Raw genomic sequence first — 27,610 nt, 5'->3', positions numbered from 1 at the left:
AAGAATGAAATAGGAAAAACCATTACAGAAAAGGCAGGCAGATTCACCTAACAGCTGCTAAAAACCAACCTTGTAATCTGAATTTGAGCTTATTTTACTGGAAGTTATACCTGCAGCAAAGTTTGTTCTGCTAACAGCAGTACAACTTTGAACAACAAATATATCTTCTGCCCTGAATTCAAGACAGATGTGCAGGAAGTGAACATACTTTAAATGTTAGCAAGAAAAACAAATGTTTATTCTTTAGTATTTGACTATTAGTGACAAAAGAACAAGAGAAAATCTTGGGTTTGTTTTCTTACTTGACCACTCATGCTGACATGTAGAAATGATGAGCAAGGAGAGACTGTCAAAGGTTTGACTAAATGATTTCACTGGAGAAGGATGATAAAATATCTCTTACATTGCATTATTTCAATTTTCTGTGCAGGAATTACTCATGCATTGAACTATCATGTAGTCTGGGTCCAAGAGATGCTCTACATAGAAAGCAATCAGGGAAGAATGACTTAATATCTGGAAAATAAGACTCAGGATTAGTTTATTTTATAGAAGGTCCAGAGGTGATCTAAGCATTATTTATCCTAACAATAATGGGTGTGCACAAGCACTATCATTTGAAACTTATAGTACCCATTCTTCACAAATATTTCAGTACCTTCCTAAAAGACATCTTACTGATTAAACAAGTTATGAGGACAAAACAATACATGATTGGATCAAGTTATTTGGCCACTGTTATACTAGAAAGTATAAGTAAACTTGCTGCCCAAAATTGTTATGTCTGTCCATTTAAGTCATGGGGAAAAATGTTGGCTGTAGGAAAATATGAAGACCTTTTTTTCTGTTAGATGGCAAGTCTTTATTTCTTTATTAAATTAATGATAAATAAAGTGATTGAAATCAGTGTAGGTTAATTACAAAGTTTGAAACTTTACCTGTTACTTCTGGTTTATCAGTAGAAAATTGAAATTGTTTAAATGTTTCTCTTTTTTCCTCAATCAAATACTGTATATGCAAACACCCAAAACCTTAAAAGATTATGGTTTAAACTTTCCCTCTGATAGTCTTTACAAAACCTGTTTAGATTCTTCAGAGACAAACCCAAGTAAAGATTGGTTTGATTCAGCATTTTTCTGTCTTGTGTACTAGCACTTCCTCAAAACTTCACACCATAATTCTGAGTCTTATTCCTCTATTTCTTCTTGACTTTATGCTACCATATTCATTATATTATGCCTGCTGTTAGATTGTATGCTTGCATGTTTTATTTGCTTATAATTACTTTACAAGCTCCTGTTGGGAAATTATTGGTAAGGAAAACAATGGAATACACAAAATTACTTTTATAGAATACAGACTAGAGTTAAATTAGAGTGTCACACATATGTATTGCTGCAGATGTTTCTATTGCTTTGATGCTGTTATTATGCCCACAGTGTTCTGTATTGAGCAGTGATTTTGGAGCCCTTGTCTGGCCCCTCCTGTCAGATGCAGTTAGGGAGGAAGAACAACAAAGGGCCTTGGAGACAGGTGGAGTTTCCAGTGGATGTGGCATAAACCCCTGAGCTACGGGTGAAGGTCCTGAAAGCCAGTCCTGAGTATTTAAAGCATGCCTCAAGTCCTCTATTGTCTTAAGATTTTCTGAAACTTAGTTTACAGTGACCAGAAGTCAATAAAGCAATGGCAACAGTTGTTAATGGAAAAATACAACTTCAATAATAATTTTATTTTAATATATGTGCAATCATCAAGATAATGAAGGACAGAAACATTAATATAATCAAGAAAGGAACTGAATGCTTTATGCCATATATCTCTTCATAATTTACACTTAAAAACCAAATTTATAGAATTATACCATTTTTTTCTATAATGCAAAATGCATTTTAAAGAACATAAGTTTAGGGTTTTAAATGAGGAAAATAATATTGAGTTTTCTTCACAATATTTGAATCAGCAGAGACTAATTACTGCCACATTGGATAGTTTGGATAATTAAAGAATTTTTGTTGTTGTTAAGAACATATGAATGTAATTTAATAGAGAAGTTTTGTAAGAAAATGTAACTTCATTGTCTGTCTGTTGTTTCAGTTGAAACCGAGGGTTTTTTCCTTGCAAGTCTGATGTAACTTTGAAAATTTGAGAGAAAAGTTTCAGGAAAGTTCTTTTCTCCAAAAGGAAAAAAAGCAGTCCTGTTATTTCTCATTTGCATACTGTATACTCTCTCAGAAGAGGGATGATTACAAAATTCTTAGCGTAAAAGCTAAAAAGTATGTGCATGCATTAGTACCAGGTAAAAATTGGGTGGGGAGAGGAAGAAAAAGAGCACCTTGTCCCTCTTTTATAGCAGAAGTAATTTCCACTGGTCATACTTTTACATTGCTGAACTACATAGAGGTTTTAGCATTATTAAAATTAAGAAATGCCTTTTCATTAAGAAATTCCAATAATACAGTAATGTATTTTTTCATTAAATCAAAATGTTTAGAAGAAAAGGATGTTTGCCACAACAATCTGTTTGTGATTTGTCACGTGTTTTTTAGATTTGAATACATTTATGCATAAAAAAAGTCGTATTCAAAAATTAATGCCACTTATATATATGTATAGATGCTAACAATTTAAATACAAGGTAGTTAAAATGGGGATTTAGTAAAACTTGCAAGAAAAATTGGTAAATCCCTTTTTTTTATTCATTCAGTGTACCTATAACTGTATTTTTCTTATCAGATTTCTTAAAAAATCAATTTAAACTTTGCTACATTTGGCCAAGTGGAGCTCTATCTAGCTTTGTACCCGATCTCCTCTGTAGATAATCAGAAAATAAAAATAAAAAGCTGAGTGGCACTGACCGCTCATTATGTAATTTTTGTAGGTCTCTTACCTTATTGCAGGTAGTTCACCTCAAACTGAAAAGTTTATTTGGAACAGCTTTCATTCATGTTTTCTGTTCTTTTGATTTTTGTCACCAATCTACAGTCCATGATTCTTTCTTCTCTTTGCCAATGAGGTGACTGACTAGCTCTGCATGCTGCTTTCAAGATCTGTGTGCACCACATGTCTGTGCCAAGATGTCACAGCATCTTCTTTCAGGCTCTGTTTTCTCTGTATTGTTGCTGTTGTTTTGTTTACTCTTCACTGCTGCTAATTTTTGAGCTTATGTTTTCAGAGAACTCTGAAAAAAACTGACTGTCTTTTTGGGGGTAGCAGTTTTGTTCATTTTGTATGCATCACACGACTTTTACAGTCTGGGTTCTTTTTTTCCCACCTACTTTGCATGTATTGACACTGAATATTTGAGAGATCCTTTTTTATGTGTTTGTGGTCAGCTTTTAAGTTGTGTTACTATCTGAGAACATTGATGCCTCATGTTCATTAAACTGCACAGTAACCTGCAGAGGTCCTAGTAAGGCTTCTTCTTCGCCACAAATTTCTACTTTGAAAATGAAACATTCATTTTGGTAATTGATCTTTTTTTTTTTTTTTGAGCTGCTTTCTCATTACATTGGTTTATTTGTATGATGTTTAAAAAAACTGTTTTTCTGTATAATACATAGGCATTTCCAGGCATAAAAATCAGATTGACTGGTTTCTAGTTTCCAGTATCATCTGGGGAATCCTCTTAAAATTTTCATTTGTATGTTCTGAAGCTTGTTCAATTTGAGACAGTGCCCAAAACATATCACTTGAGAAGTACAGAACTTGTCTGAGAACATCTTTGACCTTTTCTGTGGTTGTGAATCCTTACACAAATACTTTGTTTAACCTTCTCTGATTCTCTTTCTTTTGTGCTCTTTTTACAGCCAGATTATCTGCGTGCCCAGCTGTTTCCTGTCAGGCTTCATACATGTGATGTGTTTGAAAGCAGTTTTATTACTAGCTTTATGCATTTGGCAAGTAGGGTTTAGACCTTTTTGTTCTTCTCCAATTTACATTGAACTTACAGGACTTTGCTTTTTGTCTTGTTTGGCTGATTTCCACTTTTGAAGAGTATCTTTTATTTACAGGTGTCCCCCATGCTCTTGTACTTAATCATATACGTGATTTTGAGGAGTAGGAATATTGGGGGTGTGAAAAGACAAGGGAGGGAAAAGGGTGTATTTAAATTTATCAATTGACTTTTTTTTTTTTTTTCACTGTGCCTCTAATGAAGTGTCTTTAAGCTTTCTTCTGACCTTCAACCTTTTTTGGCTTTCAACTATCCTCTCATTTTAAGGTAATTTCTGGTTGTAAAATCTAAAGTTATGGTGTTACTCCTAAAAATCTAATTCTCTGGTCCTATAGAGAAATTTCGTTAAAGGTTAGTTTCATGTCTCCAACTGTTTTGTATTTTATTCAGAAGTAGATCAAGTGTTACTTCAGCTCTTTTGGTAAATCTGCTTAGTTGCTTTGAGTAATAACTAGTAATAACTCTAACCTAAAATTTAGACTCCAAAAGATGGCTCAAACAATATGGTTAGCAGATTAAACCTTAGACTAGCATGTTTTCTATGTGGCATATTGTCTTACACCTAAATGGTAAAATACCATTTAGGAGTCATTATTAAGATGCTTTTTGGATGGTCTGTATTAGGTCACTGACTGTGTTTTTTCTATTTAGGCTTGAATTTATTATTTTTATATTATTGTTATTATTATTAGGCGTGTATTTACAACCAATTGCTTTATCTTACCCGGCTAATGCTCCCTTCGGTATTCGCTGCCTCTCTTCTGCTGTAACGCTTTATGGCACCATGTACAGCCTTACATTGTTACTGTCACACTGGTTATCGTCCTTTTGTTCCATTCGGAACGGCCATTGCATCCACCAGTAAATACAGATCTCCCCTTTGCAGATGTTAGATGCCTGGAAACTCTACGGACACCCATCATTCACACAGCCTGGCCTTTACCCGTCGGGCTCGGCTTACCTGGGCCGCGGCGCTGCCTCGCCTCCCTCGCTCATGCCCGCACCGCGCTCCTCCCCGGGCGGGGCCCTCCCGGCCCCTCGCCCATCCCGGGGCCGCCGAGCGCCGGGGCCGCCGCCTGCCCGGCCGAGCGCCGCCCGGGCCCCGGGTCCACGCTGCCGGCAGCAGGTGGCAACAGCGGCCCGCGCTGCCGCCGCCGGGGAGCTCCGCCGCCCTGCCCGGGAGACGCCGGCCCGGCTGCCGGCAGAGCGGAGTCGCTGCCCCGGCGCCCGGGCTGCGCCGGGCAAGGCGCTCGACCTCGCGGCTCGGCGAGGCGCTGCCTGTGGGCACAGTCCTCACGCAGGGAATAGCTCCTTTAAACAGTAGCTCCGAGTGTAAGGAAGAGAAAGCATGATGCGAAGATGGTAGAGTGGCTTGTTTGTTGTGTCCATGCATCATCCACTATAGGGGAGGGTAAGAAAGAGTGCCCGGGAAATTACGGTTTTCTGCTTAGCCTGAGTGCCCACTGTTCCTCATGCTGCAGTCAGTATGTTGGTGTTCCTGTACCTGTCACTTTATGAGGTACCTGGATTTCTCCTACTTACTGCTTTCTCTTCTTTCTCTTGTTCTGTTGTTATCCGCAGGCAATGAAAAATCAGGATAATTTCTGTTCTGCTGTTTCACATGAAACCTCCCCAAGCAATGGGTGTTACGTTCTGTTTCAGTGTAAAGTATTTTCTGATTTTTAGTGAAGTTGCAATTGCTTTTGCTACCTAGACACAAAACACAGCTCAGTGTCATTGAACTGAAGCAATATCAATTGCCTCTCATAATCCTACAGTCCTCAGTAGGCCAAAGCTAGTCATGATACTGAAATAAATATACATATGTGGTTCCAAATAACTTTTGGGGGCTTTTTCTTCTAATGTGCGTATTTTGGTTTTCTGTGTACATGGGCATTTCGTTTTGTTGTTATTTCAGCCCTTATTTCCTTGAATTAATACCAGCTTTTGAAAAATGCTTTGGAGTGTGAAAAAAGGTGGAACTTAAACCATATACAGGCATCCGTCTGCGCTCAGCAATCACAGTATTGTGATTTGAATTAGTAAAGCTGTGTCATCTGTCATGTACCTAGCCAAAAATCTTTTTGCAGTATTTTCGTTATCCCACCACACTTATAACATGGTATCACAAGATCATTACATCACTTTCTTAGCATCTGTAGCTCCTTAGTACTATAACTTCAGAATATTTGGTGAAAGGCTTAACGTGCCTTAATACGATGAAATCCCTGGTGTGTTTATCCAGACATCAGACAGGGCAGACATGTAGAATACTAGGCAACATCTAATATGTACTTTGCTGTGCCAGGAGAAAAAAAAAAAAAATTATTTGGAGAATAAATTGAGAGTATGTAATTTTATTTCAGTGAGATACTACTACCATTTGACAGAAGGAAAGAAATTTGATTTGAGAGGAAACCTCTCAAAAGTTTTGGTTTTGTTATTCTTGACCAAGAAAACTTGTATTTTGAGTTGTGACTAAAACGGTTGCTTGTACAGCAATTACAGGCAAATGAGGACCTGCTTTGCATGATGTTTGAAACCCTGTATATTTCCATGCTGTGCTTTCTAGCTAATTCTGCTAGTACGGATACTGGTAACACACACAACTGGCTAGCTTGAACCATAAGCAGGGAAAGCTCGTTTCTGAATGATAATACATGTCTTCATGGCTAAAAGAGCTTGCAGTACTTTCTGCTGTAAATCATCAAAGGGTAACAACATTCCATGTAGTCTATGTAAAATGATTTAGGCTTGGTGATGTTACAGAAGACTAGTAGAGAATTTGAGAGGTAGCAAAGGGCAAACATGCAGCTCAAGTCTAGGTTTTTAGACAGAGCATTCTAAGCATTTAGTCTGGCTACTGAATAAGGCAAGCTATGTAATATTGCCTGCTAACTTCTGCCTCAAACTATTAGTCTGTATAAATATGAACATTTTAGCAGTATAAATGATCTTGAGTTCCAGCTGAAATTCTGACCCTTCAACCTTTTGCTTTCTTTGAAGTTGCTGAAAGTTTTGCAGTTGACTTTGGTGAGTCTAGGATTTCATAGAAATACTTTAAGTGATGGAGAAGTCAACATATCCCATGAAACGTTGTTCAAAAGGTTAATTTCTCTCACTTTTAGCACTTTAAAGATTCTTTCCATAGTGAATTTGCTAGATTAATTTACAGATACCCTTCATTCTTTCATGCTTTGCCTCTGTGAAATTACAGAGCTGTCTACTTTCAGATATCTTGTCATGCAGGTATGTAATCATGTTGCTTCTTAACTTTCTTTATATAAGTTAAATAGATCAAGCAATTCAATAGACAAGTTCTTGAGGTTATTCTGCTCCCTCCTTTGTTGGTCTTTTTGATACTACGCTGGTTCTAGCTCTAGTCCAAAAATTGCTCTAACTTCTAGCCACTTCTTGAGAGTTTTAGATTAGTCATTGATGATGATTACAGAGTGCAGTCGAAGCACTTCTTTGGGTGAGTTTGAGTCTGCTCAGGAAAGAGCGGCTCTCCCATTAGCATTGCCACCTGGATTTCATTGAGGATTAATCACTATTTTTAATATCTTTCTTTTCAATGTTGATAAAGTTATATTTATTTGCAGTGAGCTGAGAACGAAGTCCTATGAAAGCCTAAGGTACTCTCTTGTTTGTGGTAATGTTTCAAGAGCAATTACATTTTCAGATCTATGAGCTGGCAGTTATTAGCTCATTTAGTGCTGACAAATAATTTAATGTAAGTGTTCTAAATTGCCAACCAGACACACCGGGAGCTCCATTAACTATGCACTAACTGTGGGTAAATTGAGAGGAAAAAAGCTAAAATCCCAAGTTAGCTTCTTACTGCAGAGAATCTACTTTTTGTAGAAACAACGTGTGTTAGGTATCTGCCCTCATAACTTTCAAATACTAATCAAATACAGCAGTGCACTACCAGATAATTCCAAATAAAAATCTTCTTTCTCCTCCTCATGCATTTTGTTTAAATTTATAATTTAGAATGAGCTCTCTAAAGCAAGAAAGGAAAAGCTTGCCTTTTTCTTATAGACTGCACTTCCCAGAGTTAGACATGACTTAGTTTACTGTGAGGTATTCTAATAGATTAAGTGGGATTAAATCAAAAGCCAGCAAGTTTGGTTACTAAAAAAAAGCCACAGGTAACTTAAAGCCTCAGTTAGTTTCAAGCCTGAAGGCTCATTTGTATTCCGAACAAGTCTTGCTAATGTCTCCCAGTTACACCATCACTGGTACCACAATTAGCCTGTGGAACTCCTGGTCTTAATGTCATTGAAACAGAGACTGAAAGGCATTAGAGCCTACGTGGATCTGAAAGAAAAGTTTAACACACAGAAAACCCAAATTTTATGTCACCTGACTCATGAATTTAAAGCTACAAATCATGTCAGTCTTGAGGCAGATTGATACACAATGCCAGATGTACTGCATATGTGCCTTTGCAGCTGATGTGTTTGTACAGTTTAAACGTACACTGTAAATACATACTGACAAGTAAACATCCCCAAAATATATTCCTCAGATATCATGTTCCAGTAGTCTGCCCCCAAAAAAGATAGACTTGACAGGTATGACAAGGTTTCTTTTGAGAACCTCTAAATGAAATGCCTGTGGCATGCTGTACTGCCCTAACCAGGAAGTGAAAAAGCTTAGTACAAACTGGTACTGAAATTAAAAGCCAAGAGCATTGGGGGGTTTTTTATAGCAGCAATTTTATTTTCTGTAACAGAAATTCTTACATATAAAATACACCTGTATGTCAATATTAATTTTTATATAAAAATCCTGTTCTTGAAACACTTTACATTTAAGGGTCAGGAAGTTTGCCTAGAGAACAACCCCCTACTATAATCATAAAGCACAATTATATATTTATTTAAACTTATTTAAATGTGTCTTATACAGTCTGCATTTGTGTACTATGTTAAGCCTTAAGTAGTGTTTGGGGAGTTATCATAGTAATCGTTTTCAGTTTGTTGAAAATCTTGAATCCTGCCAGTCCGTCTCACATTTCAGATCCACCCCCCCCCAATGACCAGCCCCTGGCAGGTTCATAAAACTGTTTGCTCCTCTATGCACTGTAGTTTAAAATAAGCATAATCTGGTAAAATGCCAGTCTTTTCTCAACCTTCCTATATCCCACACCCATGTTTTTTTCACCTGCCAAATTCAAACAAATCTTATCTAAACAATTAAGATAAGCATTGAAGTACTCTCTATAGTCAAATCAGCAAACCTCTCAAAGCCAGAACTGAAATACAATCTCTCTAAATTAAACAGTCTACAATGGCAATCATGTTTGTATTTAAACATTTTATTCTGAAAGGATTACAGCATTGCTCTCCACTTTTTTTTTCATGCCTAGACAAGAAGGCGACATACTGAGTCAAACAAAATATATTTGTTCTCTATGAGCTGAGCTTGCACACTTTTTGTAAACAAACTGTATAGGTGTATGAAGTTTGACTTCATATAATCAGTAACTGCTGTCCTTAACAAAGTAGGCACTTGTTTGAAATCTATGTAATGTAATTGTTTATATTAACTATGTACAGCTATGTAAAATCTGGTGATATATTTTGTTGCATGTGTGAATGTATATTTACATGTATGTAAAAAAATCTGTTGATACAGTTTTTATATTAGGGATACAAGTGAGGGAACAGAAATGCTAAGGACAACTTTCTAGAAGTTTAATTGTGTTTATAAGAGAAGAATCATGGCGAAGATTCACTCCTTTCAACAAAGTCTCCTACTTTTTTTCTTCACATTTTGCAAAACATATTAATGCTTAATTTATTCTTACGTTATTGCTTCCTAGAAATGCGACTGCATGTTCTTGAAGTTATTTAAAATTCTTAAGTCCTTTAAAAACAGTCTGAAGCAACAGCTCAACTTAATCCATGGCTTCTGCTTGGAAATTTTGTTTTCTGTTCTGGTTTCTTACACAAGCTTTAGATCAAGGTGAATTACTGCCACAGTAAAACTGTGTGCAAGCAGTTCTAGGTGGTGTCTTGCCTCTGATCCATGCTGTATGTACTTGTGCTGAAGTTCCAATCTCCCTCGAGCTTTGTGCACTTAAAGTTTTCATCCTGACAATTTTAGAGTATTTCCTAATAGATAAATATATCACGCAGGTACTGAGGGCAGGAAGGTAGGTAATAATGTGAAGTTGTTCATTTATGCTAACTCTACCAATGCAGTCATGTGCCACCTACCCATTTTAAGGAGGGGGGGAGGGGGAGATAGTGTCTGCTAGTTATGCAGTTTATGTTTAACAATTCTTTTGCTTATTTTCTGAGGAACTTTAAAAATTATACAGTCATGACTCTTGTGTGTTTGCTGCAGTTTCCATTAGCACAGGGACATTAGGTCTTAGCACTGTTGTGTAAACACAACATTTATTTCAAAGAGGCCCATTTGGAATTTAACTTTCTGCATTGGAGATACACATTTCTATTCCTAATGATAAAGAAAAATCCCAAGAGAATAGCAGCAGTTGTCAAGTTGTTGGAAGTATTACAGATAAAAACATGACCTTGTCGATGTCAGATGAATGATGCCAAAAGTCTCATGGGGGAAAAAGTAAAAAAAAGGGGGGAGGGGGAGGGAAGGAGGAGTGAACCAAAGGATATGAAGTTTTGAAGTTGTGGGTTTTCCATGTGATCAATAAGAGACTGAAAGTTTTGCAATTTAGGTTTTTTTTAAATGTAAATCTTAAGTTTCACGTAAATCTGGGTTTACTTGGCAAGTAGCTTGATATTACATCCGAACGTAATCTTTATGGGAGCAAAAGAAGCCATTGCACTTTGATCATCTTCTTAGGCTCTCTTGGCTCTTTTGTTGATGAGAACATTGATGCAGGTGTTTTTTCTTCCACTTCTGAATTGAGCAGTTCAGCTGTCCATCGTTCCAATGAACCTGACGAAGTTGTCTGCATTGAGACTTTTCTTCATGGATTGCTTGTGTTTGCATGTGCCGTGTTCTTGCATTTTCCCCCAAAGCCACCTGTCAGAGAAATCTTCCATTCTGTATTCACAGAACAATTCTGTATACATTCTGTATCTATTCTTTTTCTCTGTTTGTTGATAAAAGCATAAGTTGATCAAGCTATATATTATCTGACTTGTTTTTCTTGTATCAGTTTTCTATTTTTTAAGATTTGCCAGTATGCTAGTTTTCTAATGATGCTGGATTTTGACCTCTTTCAATTTACTGCCTGTACATTATTCTTGAGGAGTCTATTGTTTTTAATTAACTCAGAAATAATAATTCAAGGAAGATAATTCAAAGTGACACATTGAACCTACTCATCTACTTATGTGCCTTTATTTTCTTGAAAATACACTTTTTAGATAATTTAAAATAATTGTAAATCCCATTAAATTTGGTTGAATGAATTTTAATAGTACCGTTCTGCCTCAAAATTATGTAGTAATTTTGAGACACTAATTATATAAAGCTTACTGTTTCTGCAGTTCTCTATATTGATACAGATTCTTAACAACAACAGAGTCAATTTTTTTGTCATAAGTTTGATGGATGCCTTTTCAGTTTCTTTCACTCTTCAGCTTACAGTAATATTCCTGGGTATAGATGATTTCACTGGAGCAGAAATATCTGGGGATCAAAGCCTGGTAAAAGTACTATGGAAGTTGTAACCTCTTAGTATCCTGTAAGCTTGCTTTCATGAAGGGCGTAACAGCTGAGAAACCCCCAAATCTGTGCCACACACAGAACTATGTGGTAAGAGTACTGTGGTTAGTTGTTGCAGAAGCAGGACATCCTTCACTCAGTGAAGAAGAATAGCTCTGCCTTTGTATTTTGCTGTGCTGACCATCTGTTGCTGCCATTTGTCAGAGAAGTTGTGAAGTCTTGCAGAAACTCCTGGTGCTCTTCTGGAGAAAGAGAGCAGATGTGAAAGTGAGGAGGCAGAGATGTGCAGGAGGAAAAAAGGAGTGGCTTCTTGAAGCAATACTCCTTGGTTTTTGGAGAGTCACAGAGAAGTCAGCTGAGGTAGAAATCAGCAGGAAGGACTTAGATGGGTGGTTTTCTTGTTTGTCTCTCTGAAGGACGGATCTGTGTAGGGCAGGACAGGTTCAGACGTGGTTTTACTTCAGCTACTGCTTCTTTATGAGGACTTAAACTGTGATCTGTTATCAGTCAAGTAGGATTTGGAAAATGGTTAGTCAGTTTTTTGTGAGACGGCGGTGCTTCCAGGAGGTTTCAAGAAGGAGACACTTAATTTTAGACGGAGTCCAGAGCCAGAAAATCTTAGGCAGCATACTTGGAAAGGCCAGAGAAATGGAGTGGGGTTTGAAACCTGCCCTGAGAAAATGGAAGCCTAAGACTAAGAATTCAGCTGAATACCAGTTTTCTGAAAGTCATCCATATGTGATTGTGTTAATGACAGTTTTATGACATAAAATTTGGATCCAAAGGATCTGGTTTATAACACTTTTTCTTCTTTCTGAAATGCTACTCAGTGGGAAACTTCAAATTTTGGCCTTTTCATTTAAAAAGGAAATTCCAAAGTTTTAGACTTTGAAACAAAATGGAGTTTCCAAGGACTGGGTAGTTGTAGGAAGTTGTCTTTTCTCTGACACTTTATGTAAGTGGTGCTATTGGTGTATTTAGAATCACAGCCACAGGGAAATGTGAGTTAGCTGTGTCGGCATTGCCTGTCGGCTTTGGTTTAGTGGCAGCTGGTAGTTCGTGTGCTCCTAGATACAGAATAGCAACAGAAATGATCTGTCTAACAAAGGAAAAAGTACAGCCGCTGCCTTTAGAGTCTTCCTGACAATACACTGGGCATCATGCAGCTTGCTGCCAATGGTGTTTTCTCATACATTTCCTCTTCAGGATTACATTTGCTGGCAAAATTTTGATCTTGTTGTTGGCTTGGTTACTGTCTTCCCCTGAAGACTTGAGGGTGGTGATAATTTATTGTGTTTGGTTTATTTTTTGTATTTTGCTTTGTTGTCGGTTTGGGGTTTTTAAAATTGTGTCTCTGTTCTAAATTGTCTTCTATGTATATGGAAGAAGATCCATTAGTTCTCAGTTCAAATATGCCTCTGAGTATGATCACGTGCCCTAATCTCACTTTTTTACCAGCAACATATCCTCCTGTCAAGGGATGTACCTTCTACACTTGTAAATTAATTGATATTAATAAGAGTAGTGAATCTTTGTCTGTCTGCTTGCATTTTTTTTTCTTTCTAACTCCCAGCTAGTACCTAAATTGGCTTTTCTAATGTGAGTTTGCATACATATTTTTTTATTCCATTTATATTTTAGAAATACAGAATTGAAAGGAAACTCTTCCATTCTGCTAAAATTTCCATATTCTGTCATTAGATAATAAGATATCATTTCTGCCACAAAGATACCAGTTTAGATTTCCATGCAGATTGTGACTAAAACAGTGACAGTATCAGGAAATGTGAGGACGAGCAAGAGTTCCCCGAACCCGTTAATTTGGCTATAAATCCTTTGAAATTTCTTCTTCTTTGTCCTCTATAGTATCAAGTAATCATTTGTGATTGATCCCCAAACCCTCATTTTACTGGGTGGATTTTTTTGTAGTTATCTGTTGACCATGGCTTGCTTAAATAGAAAAAGAAGTTGTTGGTTTGTAATTTCTTTAATTTTTTTTTCTTGGTTCAACTTTGATTTAATCATATCTATGTATTTGTATATATACATCAAATAATTTTACAGTGTTAGCTTGAACCTAGTGCTGGTTTTATTGGCAGGAGTGGCAATAGGAATGCAAGAAAATAACAAAACTATGAGATCTTGACAGTAAGAACTGAATTCCTGGGTCTGATGTGATTAAAGTTCTTTCTATTAGAGCAAAAGCCAATAGATAGTCTTCACTTTCATAGTAGTCAAGGCCAGGAAATATCAATGTCAACTTTGAAACAAGAAAAAATCACTTTCTAAACTAGTGACATGGGTGAAAATATCCAGTGACTGCAAGACTAATACAAACCCTTCTCCAGTCACTTGCATCAAAGTGTACTGGAACTGCAGCGTGGCTAAAAATATTTTCATACGAGGAAATTAATCTTTGTCTGTGTTTCATCATTCTATTGCCACCACATATGGAATACTTTGGTTAGATGTTTGTGTAGTCATGCTGATTGTAGGGGGCATGTTTAGCTAGTAAGCTTGGCTACATAAGGAAACATGATTGTTTTTTTCAATTCAAATTGTCTAGATAATGGAATTGAAAATGCAGTAGTTCTGGTTTATTTTTCCAGCTATCTTGTTCTGTATGGCAATGCTGCAGGTTTGGCAAAGAACAGAAGCTCATACCCTGAGTCCTCAGAGTAGGGGGAGCGCACCTAAAATGAGTATGGAAAAATCCTAGTGAGATGTCAGAGCGCTGTTTATGAACATACACAGGTTTAGATGAAACATCTAGAAATGTATTTCTCTTTGGAGGAGGAGACTTGAAGGATATATCCTAGAATCTAACTTCCCCATGTCCTTGTCTCAGACTGATTTAAGCAGCTCCCTGAAGTATGTACACTCTTCTGCATACCTGTTTTGTTGAAAGTACACAGACCTGGCACCATTGTGTTTGCCAGGCGTTCTCTTATCTCCTGCAAGCATTCAAACAAAAGTGTTCTATTGCTCTCTGAGTAATCCGTGGGTGATCTTAACATTCAGCAAAAGTCAGGGCAGGAACTTATGTTAAATTTCTTAGCACAGGAGTGAACGGTCTCTGGAAGGAAGGGGGTGGAGTAGGGAGAAGGAAGCCACAACTCAAAATAAATAGTTGAAGGGTTGTGAGTGTGTCCATATATGAAAACATTGAGAAAGCATAAAAGTGCTGGAATGTTAGACGGTATAAACTGGGTTTCATAATATAACCTGGGTTTAATAAAGCTGTTTGTACATAGGCTTTGATGTTAGTGTTGTCTTAAAGTAGAGCTCTCAAACCAATCTAGACCCAGTTTCTATTTGCATGCAAACTTTAGTGTCCAGTTCTACAAATCAAATTTGGCATGTTTTTAAGCATACAGCTAGTCTTATTGAGCAGCAATATCTTATTAAATACAGTGTATAATACAGTGCCTTGTGTAGAGGGCATCTTTAAGTCTCTGTTGCAACAATTATTACACTTGGATGGGGGAGGGAAGTTTAAAAATATCCCATATAATTAGTAGCAGCTTTTTGCACGTGCCTCCTCCCCCAAAAGAAAACAAAAAACATGTTGCTTCCTGAACTGTTAACTGTTACACTGGCATTATCTGCTACATTGCTTTCTGGTAAAGGAAAAATGAAAAAATAAAGAGTTTTAAAATTATTTTTTGTTTAGTCCTAGAAGTTAGCTTTGTGCCCTGCTTAGAGATACAGTGTGGCCTGCTTAGTTTAATCAAGATCAACACTTTTTTGTTTATAATTTTCTTATACTGCAACTAAAACTATGTCTCAGGCCTGGAAAGGGGAAACATGATGAGTCCCAGACTCAGAGTGGTATCTCTGGATGCTTTAGAGCAATCAGAAACATATGAGCTTGAATTATATTCTGTAGTCTTCAGGTGTATACAGAATTTCTCTGTGACAGTTAAGGACATGGATTTATAGGACAACAAGCAACCCAGTGCTGGGTCTCTATCTCTGATCAATGTTGCAATTTCTAGATTAATCTCACCTAAGGAATTTATTCAGCTTATTGTACGAGTGCACTCACACACCACACACACACAGAGCCCATTACAAAAAAGGGTACAAATTAATGAAGTGCAAAGTAGGAAAAGACTGGTATAGTATGATAAAAATTATTCATTGCCATCATATATATTCTAATGCAACATTCTAAATGTCAAGATATAAAATCTGGATGAGGAAATTTGGATTTATACACCTTTTAAACGAATGGTCACAGTGCTTGCAAAAATATGTAAGCGGAAGACTGAAAAGCACTATTTGAGAAATAAATCTTTGTATTAGCCGAGAACAATTTTTCAGTAGTTGCAAAAATATTTCCTATGCCTTGTGAAATGTTTCTAAAACAAATGGGGAGTCAGGGTTCCATTTCTAAAGGTGTGTCCCTCTTAATGATTTTTTTTTTTTTAATTCAGGTTAGGTAGATAGAAATCATTGTCTTTGAGCTGTTCCACTGGGTTTTTTTTGATGCTGAAAAAAATACAGTATGTGTGTGGCGCCAGAATTGGTTGGGAACAGGAAAGGCATATTTTGTATCCATACTAAACGTGTCGGCTTAGTGCATAGAAGACTTGACCCTTGTCAGGTGTTTTGAAGTTAACTGGCTGACTTATGGATTAATGAGTTTAAGACTGAAGTCAAACAGTGACAGGAATGAGCTTTGTTGTGCGAGTGTGTATGTGTGTGTGGCTGTGGTGCAGATTTACAAATTTTTATAATGCTTTCAGCTGGACCATGAAAGTCTGATGTAAAGCTTATCTCTGATCTCTGACTATGGCCATACTTGTGGGATCATGTTTGTGTGTTTGGGGGGAGGGAGATGAATTCTTTAACACTTGACACCTGGCTCTACCAGGTTTCCAGCCATACTCTTAGAAACGGCACTATTCAAGGCATTAATAAAGTTAAAACCCTTAAGCTGTATGACCAGTAGGTCATAAAACTGTTGTTGAGTATTGTGACCAGTCTTTCTTTCACAGCTGGATTATCATCCTGAACAACTAACTCTTTTTTTCTTTTGTCTTTTTTTTACAGCTGTTGTGAACTTGGACAACTCTGTGGTTGACCTAGAGACACTGCAAGCCCTGTATGAGAATGTGAGTAATCAAAGGAAGTCCATAAAATGTAGGAATATTGTGTGTCCATGTGAAGGTATTTTTACTTGGCATCAATAATATTCAGAAGTCTTGTAGAAAAAGTCCTATTTGGAAGTGACTTTATTTTCCACAAAGCAATGAAAACACTTAAGTATTTACATTGCATTAATTGCCATTGTGTGTTTTACATACTGCGTGTATTTCTGCATAAGTAAAATTATCAATGTCTAAATGACTAAGCAGAAATCAATTTTGCTCCTTTTTTTTTTCTTGGCTGGTGCAATCTTCGATCAATCGGTATCAAACCTTACACTCCACATCTTTGCCATCACTTCGTAATTTCACTGACATAAAAATACTGTTCAATTGAAAAAAAAAAAGCTTTGATAGCAGAAATCATTCTATTTGTGAAACTGTAGCATTTAATTATTGTTGCTTCAGGGATTGCTCCAAAATAATTTTAACTCTTTGAAAGGAAAAGAATTTCTCTAAGGTAATGTAATAAAAAGTAGCAGAAACTTCCAGGGCCTTCATAAATGTCTGGTACTAATAATCAGAGAGATTTGACCTCTAGGTATGTAAAATCAGGGATTCAGAATATGCTCAGGCATGTTCTAAAACTTCACAAGGCCAGTCACATAAAAAATTCAAAATCATGGATGTCAGAAGTGTGTTTCTGCCTTCAGCTGAGGCCAGCGAACACTACCCCTTTCTGTGAGTGCATTGCCTGGATATGTGGGGCTCTGGCTACACATCTGTGGAAAGAGTGAGAAGGCTTTTGCACTCCAAAAGAACCTGGAAATATGAGACTCAAAGCCATGAGCCACGGAATGGCATTGAAGGCCAATGTATGCTATTGTATGGGGTCCTTTACTTCCCTCATGTAGTTTTGATAATGCTAATTAATTTAACACCTTTCAGATGTTTGGTTTTTAGTCTTTAGCTTTTAGTCACCTGCTTTGGAATGATTTGATGATTTATGAAATCCCTCTAAATAATCCACTTTGGAGTACAAAAAGGGAGATAGTAAGCTCTAGTCCACTTTAGAGAAAAACTGAGGAGCTAAACAAAACATAAAAAAACTGGAAGTCTCACAACAGCTAGAAAAGACTTTTACTATTCATCCCTGAAGAGCTAGGTTACTCAACACTGCTCAGGAAGATAATGGTCAAAAGAGAAACCTATTCTAACAACCTCCAAATCTCTATGAACACTTCTCTTCTTTGTGCCACAGCATTTCTGTTTTGGCCTATGGTATTTTATTTGACATTAATTTTAATCTGTTTCGTTATAAAGTGAAGATATATCCCATTCCATACAGTTTTTAGCACGCAAAAAAATTGAATTAATTTTATCTGTTACATATGTGTGAATGTGAGAGATTTTCTTGTGGGAAGTATGGAATAGATACTGCAGTCATAATCAGTTTTTGCATACTTCCCTCTCTTATAGTGAGCAAGATTTTTTTATTATTTTGGTTTAAAAAATACTCCTCTTATGTTGATAATGTACTAATAATTTTCAAATGTTTACTTAACGTCATCTCTAATATACTTCAGAATCTGAATATAATGGATTATTTGCAAATTTGCAGTTCATTGAAATAACCAAATGTCATTGTGTTGATTTTGTAATTACCTTCACTTATTAGAGAAAATGTCTAGGAAATGTCCTGACTAAGGAAAACACCATATGTTAATCTCAGGAAAGACTCAAGTTGTTCAAATGTCTAATATATTTCTTTGCTTTGAATAGAAAACAGATCAGTCCAACTTTATTATATTTGCTTGGTTACAAGACAGAAAAAAACCCCACAACCAAAAAACCCAACCAAAAACCAAAGAGAGAACAAGAAAAGTCATCAGTTTACTTGGAGAGGGTTTTATAAGGGGACCTGAATTTTAATCCTGGATTTTTCTGTTTGATAAAACTGTGTCTTGAAAGAAGCTTTCTTTTTAGTTGACTTTTGTTTTCTTTTTCTCCTTTCAGCCTTTTGTCAAAACACTTCAGACCTTGCATTTTCTTCCCTTGCTAGCTTCATAAATTATAACAATATTGTTCAATAACAGTTGTAAGCAATGGGTGGTACCAGAGAGCCTGGCATGTTTGACTCCTCCCCTATTTCTCAATATCATCCTGTGTTGTAAGTGGGAATAATTTTGCAGCATTCGTTTACTTTGTAGCCAGTAACTTAATTTTTAGTTCTTAGGGTTTATTTATTAGATTGAGATTTTTTTTGCTGGATATTTAGATACCACTGTACCAGTCCTCAGTCTTTCTATTTGATCTGTATGGAACATATGGGAGCATTTGTTTTACAGTCTTCCTTTAGAATGGAATCTTTTTTTCTGATTGCATGTGTCTGGCATAGTGCTTTCCCTTCTTAAATGTGAATGAAATTTGGGCAGTCTCCAAACCTAAACACACCCTAATTTCAAAAGCCACAGAACCCCAAGGGTTCAATTCCTGTTTAGTGAGGAATTAAACTCTTGTTAAACCACAAAGTTGTTGTATATATCTTAGTGACTTTTTATAAATGAAGAAGCCCACACCCCACAAAAGACCCAAGTCCTCAATAATTTATTTAATATTATTAAGTTGAACTGCATTGAGTGAGAAGGACTGTGTTACTGCAGCATTGTACTGTACAGTCAGATAGCTCTTACATGTGGTTGTGTAGCTCGGTTTGTGAAGAGTTGTTTAAATATGTGTTGATAATTAGCTATGTATTAATATCTAGACTATTTTAATAGGAGAATCTTAATAGATAAAACTACCTGTGGAAGTGTTACTTAAATGTGCTTTTACAAACTCTCTAATAACAACGCTATCAGGTGAGGGGAGAAGGCAGGTAAAATCCATTCAAGTTTCTGTATGGGGTTAGGACATATTGGTTGTGATGAGAAATGTACTGATCAGCAAATAAGTGAATGTTTACTTTGAAAACAGATTTCCTCTTAGCAGCTGGGGTTGTAGCTAAAGTATCACTGAAACAAGGTATGTCTGCTTCTGCTTGCATGTTCGCTATATCATGAAAACAATTGTATAAAAGTGGATTAAAAATGCTGTCAAATTATTATCTTTCATCTATGAATTTGCCCTTTTCAGTTCTTTTCACATCACAAAAGAAACATGCATACATTCACAATTAGGCTCCCAGTTTTGTCCATACTGCCTTTAAAAGATTTAGGTCAATGCTTTCAAAAACCTCAAAATGCCTTTGCAAGAATAAAAGGCATCCAGAAGTCTGAAGCGCATGAATCTGCCACTAAGATTCAAACCATCTCCTCAGTTATTTCTTGTGATTTTTTTTTTTTTTTGAACTAGCAATGACAATGTGATGTCTTAATATTTTTTGCAGAGCCTATAGATGGTACTTGAGTTCTGATGATCCAGCTTCAAAAGAATATGATATTTATTATTAACTGTGGTATCTCTGTATATCCGTGTTGTTCCAGCAACTGTTGACAAAATTCCTTAGACAAGTCACTTGATGTTTTTGAAATATATAACACAAAGTTTTAAAGTCAAGTTTGGCAAAAAATAAAATTGCATACATTTAAACTGATCCAAACTCAGAGCTAAGGTTCTGTTGCAAGGAAAAAAAAAGCTAACCAGAAAATGGATAAGATTTATGTTGTGAGATTGAAAAAGGGCCGTTATGAACTTTGGTAAGACCAAATACAGGCTAAATTTATACTCTGGAAAAAAATAGGAAAATAATTAAACTGAAGCAGAATATTTTTGCAGTAATTTCTGTTAGATTTATGCTGTCTGATTTTAGATATGGTTAAAGCAAATTCTAGTATATTATGTTATTTTTTCTAATTTGGATGCTATATAGCTATATATAGCTAAAATTCAAGGAAAGAAATATCAGTGACATTCAAGGAGGTGCTAATGCAATCAGATTAATTACTTTTATGAGAAGTATTTATTGAATGTGTTCTCTCTTTGAAGGGCAATATAAAAGCTTATTTTAATTATCCATTTGTAAATTAGAGAATAAATAGCCATTAACAATAAAGGAAGCTGGTAAAACTTCTGAGAAATGATCTTCAATAATAGCTGTGCAAAAGATACAGTATTTCTTTTCTGTCAGAATTTAAAGTACCCACAGATCACAATTCTGGATACCTGAGCCAAAATTAGTGACTTGAAATTCAGGTTTGATTCTGAACTTGGACCATGTATTTCAACTTCTTGATTTTGGTGAAGGGTGTAAACCTTCTCTCTTGAGTTTTGCTCTGGCCTGCCCATGAGTGGATCATGCTTAGCCTTTGTATCTTTGACAGTTGTTACTTCTTTGCATAAACAACCTGGGAATAATGGCTTTAAATAAGGAATAGAGAGTCTGCCTAACCTTTGGCCATGGGATTTGGTGGAGAAACATTAAGAGCTTGAACATACATGTATGTAATAGATTGCTGCGATAAGCCCTCTAATATTTCACTATATGTAGAAGGCCAGGAGAGAGAGAATTCTCAGTATTTATTCTAAAATATTTGCAAATAACCATTTAGTTTTATGCTTCATGTTAAAATATTTACTTCTCTTTAACTGTTATGAAAAAAATGTCAAGTGATTTTCCTTCAGTTTAACAGAAGAGAACATACTTTACAGACTCACCAGAAATAATGGAACTTAATTTAAATTGTTAGTATGAGAACTTGTTTACTTTTACAAAAAGTTAATTTTTTTTTCAAAAATTTACAAGTGTGAATTGAATACATGAACTTTTTGAAATTTGAGTTGAATAAATAAAATAGCTCTTTATACACAGTCATGTCATTTTCACATCTAGACCTCCATGGCTCTGATGATATGACCACTGGAACAATGCTACCTTTCTTGGCATCCTTCAAATTTCTAAAATCTATAGATTTCACTTATTGCCAAGAGAGTTCTTACTGATTTGAGAAGTGATGGAAATTTTCTTTTCTTTTAACTCTCACTTGATTAAGAGTATTCTAGATTAAGTGTGGACATCTCCCATTTACATCTGCCTTTTTAACACAAAACCATACCCAAGCCTTCTCGTCAACAGCACATGCAATATTTAATTTAATACTTCTGCAGTTAGTTGTCTCTTTTCTAGTCCTCATCTTGTCTCTGGGTGAGTCTTCTAAGACTGGATTAAAAGTGGATTAAATTTTCTGATCCTAGGATCTTGGAAACATTCTTCTTCTCAGGATATCTTGATACAAGAAATAATTACTATAGTAATTATATTCACAGGTCCTATGTCTGCATTGACTTTATGGAGAAAAATACCTTTGGAGGATGAAGGTCCAGGTTTCTTTCCTCACACAGAAGTGAAACTGGGCTAGGGAATTCAGGAAACTAAGTGTTATGAATAGGCCACTGCCAGTATTTTAAAATTAAAAACTGATAAAAAATCCTCAGCCTAGTCCTCATTAACTGAGAGAGGTGTGATGCCATATAAACAATCAGATAAAGGAAGGCCCAAACAGGTCAGGGGAAGTGACCTGCTCAGCACTCATGGGATCACATTTAGGATTCTATGTGCAGGTGTGGCCCCTCCAGGGCAAGAGATAGTGATATATGGGAGCAAGTCTAGTGCAGAGCAGCAATGATGGTTAAAGACTTGGAGAAGTGTTATACAAGGAGAGACAGCTGGGTTGCTCAGTCTGGAAAAGAGAAAGCTCTGGACAATCTTATCAGTATGTACAAATACCTGACTGGGGAGGGGGAGTAAAGAACACAGAGCTAGACTCAGGGATGCCCAACATAATGACAAGACATAGTGGGCCTCCTGAATTTGAAACACCAGAAATTCCATAATTCCATTTAAATAGAAACACCTTTTTTTTTATTTTTTTTACTGCAAGGGTGTCCAAACACTGGAACAGTCTGCCTAGAGAAGTCATCAGGTCTCCATCCTTGGGGATATTCAAAACCTGGCTGGACATGATACTGAGCAAGCTTTTCTAGCTGCCTCTGCTTTGTGTCAGTGTTCACCTAGACAGTCTCCAGGGGTCCCTTCAAACCTCAGCTATTCTATTAATCTTGGGTACAGGTACTACCACCATAATAATTTCTTAGTGTCGAGAACAAAGTTTATTGCTGGAAAAAAGAGTTTTTAATACTTCCAATCTGTTGAAGTATTTAATATATAAGATCAGACAACTTTAGAGATGACCTTTGAAGAACATCCACAGAAACTCTGGCTAAATTAGGATATGTGACATTCAAGATAGGTGGCCTTGCAGTCATTTCCAGACTTCTTGATGTAATAAGAGAAACTCTAAAGGGCTTTTGCTAAATGTCTCTTCAGTCTCTTCATCTTTCTATTTTGCATCAGTATTTTCTCCTTTTTCATGTGGGAAGATGTTCAACAATCTCAGAAAAAGTGTCCAAACCCAACTTTCTGGTTTTAGGTTCCTGATGGAGCAGGCACTATGATTTGAAACAGCTCCATCCCTCTTCTGCTAACCCTGCAAAAGCATTCAAGAGAGAATGCAGATGCAGCATATCTTATGCTTTGCCATTATCTAAGTGCTTAGAATATAATTTTCCACTGTTGTCTTCAAGTTCTGTGGTGGAGAAAGTTAAAAAATGAGTGTAATGTTTTCTTAAAGGAATAATGGTAGATGTACCTTTTTTTAACACTTGGGCAGATTGATGTTTTGAATCTCTTTTGAAAACTGCTATATTTGTCAAAAGAAGGGTCAGAAGGAGGAATTTTCATTTCACTTTTATTCCTTTCCATGCCATTCCATTTTCCAGTAATACAGTTTAGAAAAAAATTTTACCATAGCTTGGAACACAGAAAAAAGTGAGGCTCAGTTTCTGTTGATTGGAGTATTGAAGAACAGATTTCACAGTGTGCCACAGGGTTCTTCAGGAAACTAGGCAGTTTATATGTAATTTTTTTGGCTTATTAAGATAAAAATAAAAATAATTTTACTCCAAAGAAATATGCAGTAGTTCTCATGTGTTATATGTATGACAGTTCCATTATAAATCAAATATATGTTCGTTCCATTGTGGTTTCTCAGATCCCTACTAAAATTTAAAATGCAATAAACAATACAAAAGTGTTTTCATTTATTAAAAAAAAATATTATTTAAATGCATATTTAAAGATCAGATGACATTCAAACGTAACCTAACAAATTTGTGACGAGAAATACCACTCTCCTCTTGAGTCCTTCAATTCAAAGACTTCATAAATCAGCAAAGTAAAGGCATTGGGAGTGAAGACTGTCATCTCAGTGCATCATTGAATGAGTAAATAATTTGCAGACTGCTGGCAGTAATATTATTTGCAAGATATTCTATTCTCTATCAGATCTATTTATACATAAAATCACTCTGTAGACTCTTACAGTTTTACTATAAGCAGTTGCTAGAAAGAAAAGAAAAATCTATGAATTTGATTTGTTACAAGGGTATCTTTATCTGTGTTGTTTGACTAGTCACAACAATTTTTCGGTTTTTTTTTCCTTTATTCCAGAGAGCACAATCAGATGAGCTAGAAAAAATAGAAAAGCATAGCAAGGCATCCAAGGAAAAAGAGAACGCCAAGTCTTTGGATAAGCCAGAACAGTAAGAACACACTTATGAAAGAGCAGTTTTGCTCACTTCAGAAAACTTTCTCTGCTGAAGCAAAATATGTATGAAAAAAACCCCAAGCCTGTACCTACTGACAGTGACCCAAATAATTTTCTTTAATCACTTCGACAGGTTCCTCTATGAACTCTCACTGATTCCCAACTTTTCAGAACGTGTGTTTTGCATCCTGTTCCAATCAACGTTTTCAGAAAGCATTGGTTCAATCCGTCGCAAACTTGAATTGTTACAGAAACTGTGTGAGGTAGGTTGTGCTCTGTGAAAAAGTAGATCTAAATTTTTGATATTTAATCTTGTTAAGCTTTACTCATATTTCAAAAGTTTTCACTTTATTTACTTAAAGTACTCATTAAAAATCTAAAGGATAGTAGAATAGAACATTTTATGATTGTTCTTCAACATCAAAGTGAATTTTAAGATTAGCTTTTGGTTCTGAATTATATCATGGTTTTGCCATCAGTGTGTATCAGTCTCTGGAAAACAGTGCACCTTCTACATTTTTTAAAGCAAAATCTTCCCTCTTCATAGTCACTGTATCACTCCTTTTCAAAGGAATGCCAGTTCAGCTAACCTTGTGTTTGCTCGAACTTGAGAAATGTGCAACTTAATAATATCTCTGGTATCTAACATCAGATAGAGATAGCAATGTTGTATCTAGTCTGAAGAGATTACTGGAATTTTGCAGTCCCATGCAAAACAAATATGGGGCTTTAAAACGCAGGTAACATCAGTATTTTTGATAACTTAAAACTGTTTCAATTGTTTTATGTTTTACTATGTAATGTTTTTTATTTGATTGATTAAATGTTTTACTTGTTCCATCTGAGTGTTTTATGAACTTCTTGATTAATTTTCTCAGAAATTAAATATACCATTCACAATTTCAGTATCAGTCAAGGATTACTATTTTGATTTTTTCAACAGGTCATGTCTGGTAATACTGTACAGATTTTCTCTTATTTTTTTCTAAGTCTCCATTTTGGAGATAACATTCGCCATTCATAAAAAATTACATATTAATATTGTTCTACTTCTATGTGTTGCAGTAGAAGGTAACACAACATCAACAAATCTGCTCATTAACCATAAATATTAATGGGACTTTGAACTTTTTTTTTTTTTCCTGTATTTTAGACATTGAAGAATGAATCAGGCGTTATGAGGGTTCTAGGTTTGGTTCTTGCCTTTGGAAATTACATGAATGGTGGAAACAGGACACGAGGACAGGCTGATGGGTTTGGACTAGATATCCTGCCAAAACTGAAAGATGTAAAGAGCAGTGTAAGTTGACTTGAGACTTCCTGAAGGCCTGAGAAGCTTAAATTCTCAGAAAATTACTTCGTTTCTGAGTAAATGTTGTGAAGTTTATGAAGGCATGTGGAAGGGAATTCTTTTGTTGCTGTGCTTATCTGATCACACTTGTAGAGTTGGATGTATTTGTAGAATTATGAAAATTAACCATCTCTTTTCACTACTATACAAACAAAAATACCTAAATTTATGTTTTAGTTCCTAGTTTGATGTACATTTGACTTTCAGTACACTTCATAGTTCCAACTTTTCTTGTAATTAGATACTATGATCTGACAGTTAAAAGTTTATTACAGAAGTGGAAAGAGTTCCATGCTGATTCAAAATATTTGTGAGGGAAAAAATGTCACTCCTGGAAATGATTGAATAGGCATCCAGAGCATTTTGGATAATCCAAAATTCATTCTTTATGTACACCATGATTACAGAGTTTGTATTTAATATTGAAACATGGAGCCACCTAGTAAAGTACTTCTTGATTCAAGATCTGTCTAGTCTAGTCATCTCAGTAAAGACAGTGATAAGTAATGTTTTTTCTTGCTCTGTGCTAAACTGGAATTTGTGTGTTACCAGCAATTTTTGGCTTTGATTAATCACTTCAGGGTTACATCAGATATCTACTTTTGTTTACAAGGAAACAATAATCTTAAAGTTTCTATGGCTATAATGAAAAATCTTACCTGAATGTGACAGATTATAGCAATAACTCTTGACCCTTAAATTAGTTCCTACCAATGTGATGAGTCACTGTCAAGATCTTCAATTCTGCAAATGGCAGAAAAAGAAGAGTTGGTTTCCCTGCTTGGTCCCTCACTAAATATACATTTTTTTAGCTGCTGAGGTAGGTCGTGTGAGTAGACTGTTAACCCTGAGTTGAGAGACCATGTCAGCCATTTGCCTTTTTAAATGGGTGGAGGAATTTCATTCTTGCATCCTGGTCTCTTTTTTAAACCAAGGGAGTGGTGATGTGAATGACACTTCAGTACAACGTATTTAGAGCAGCTTACTCCAGCTGAACCTTCAAATTGGCTCTAGATCTGATATGTCACCAGTTTTAGAACTCTGCTCAGTAGAAAATGTAGGCACACTAAATTTAGTTTGGTAACTCAAGACTTGAGTATGTAATTTGCTGGAAATATTTTGACTTTTAACCTTGCAATTGCAAGATACATTTTCAGTTTATTTGCTACTGATCTGTCAGGAAAGCTCTTACAAAAATCCTTTTCTTAACACATCTGAAAATTTAATTCTGTCAGAAATCCTCTTCAAATGGAAGGTTTTCTGCTGAAGTTTCATTAGAGAGATTACACAGGGGAAGCAATGAAAAAGCTCCCTCCCTCACCCCCCAAATTTCATTTATAAAAACAACTTTCTTTGTTTAATTTAACTTTGCTTTGGTTATAGTTATAGTGTTGCCTTGAAGAACTTGTCTACATGAACCCAGAAACAATTTCTCTTTTCTTTGTTGAAAAATTTCAGAACATAAGGTTTGAAATCAGGTAGAATTAAAAAATCAGGAGTGTGTTCCATGAGTGTTATATCTTTCTTCATTTTATTTAATGATTAAATAGGACTTCAGGGTGAGGTTTGATTTTGATTTGGGTGGTTTTTTGTGTGTTTCTTTTTTTTTTTTTTTTTTTGTGAAGGGACCAAACCAGCAAAGTATTTTTTTACACTAAATATTTCATTTATATGAATTACCTTTTCTGAATTTTTTTTTTCTGTGAGTTTCAGTAACACAGAAAACTCTTCCTCTTCTATACAGGACAACAGCAGAAGTCTTCTATCTTACATTGTCTCATATTATTTGCGTAATTTTGATGAGGTGAGTGAAAGTTAAATTTATTCTTTTAAATTCGGGTTAAGCAACCCAACTGACTAAATTTGCTCTTCTGCTGGCAAGATGCAGAAATGTGTACAAATATTCTCTGTGCTTTCAGTTATATATTTTAGTATAGGAAAA

General features: G+C 35.8%; 1 protein-coding gene across 4 annotated transcripts in view; it reads left to right on the top strand.

Annotated features, from left to right (window-relative positions):
• FMN2 (formin 2) overlaps positions 1-27,610 on the top strand; it is a 166,291-nt gene that overhangs the window by 82,855 nt on the left and 55,826 nt on the right. For all 4 annotated transcript variants that reach the window (XM_032102204.1, XM_032102201.1, XM_032102203.1 and 1 more), the window contains 5 exons: positions 16,679-16,740; positions 24,221-24,312; positions 24,451-24,580; positions 25,471-25,617; positions 27,413-27,472. In XM_032102204.1, the coding sequence (XP_031958095.1) occupies positions 16,679-16,740; positions 24,221-24,312; positions 24,451-24,580; positions 25,471-25,617; positions 27,413-27,472 (491 nt within the window). The remainder of the gene's footprint in view (positions 1-16,678; positions 16,741-24,220; positions 24,313-24,450; positions 24,581-25,470; positions 25,618-27,412; positions 27,473-27,610) is intronic.

Source organism: Corvus moneduloides, chromosome 3, assembly GCF_009650955.1.
Source record: "Corvus moneduloides isolate bCorMon1 chromosome 3, bCorMon1.pri, whole genome shotgun sequence".
Lineage (NCBI taxonomy): Eukaryota > Metazoa > Chordata > Aves > Passeriformes > Corvidae > Corvus > Corvus moneduloides.
Note: the sequence above shows the minus strand (reverse complement) of the source record. Positions and strands in the feature narration are given on the sequence as shown.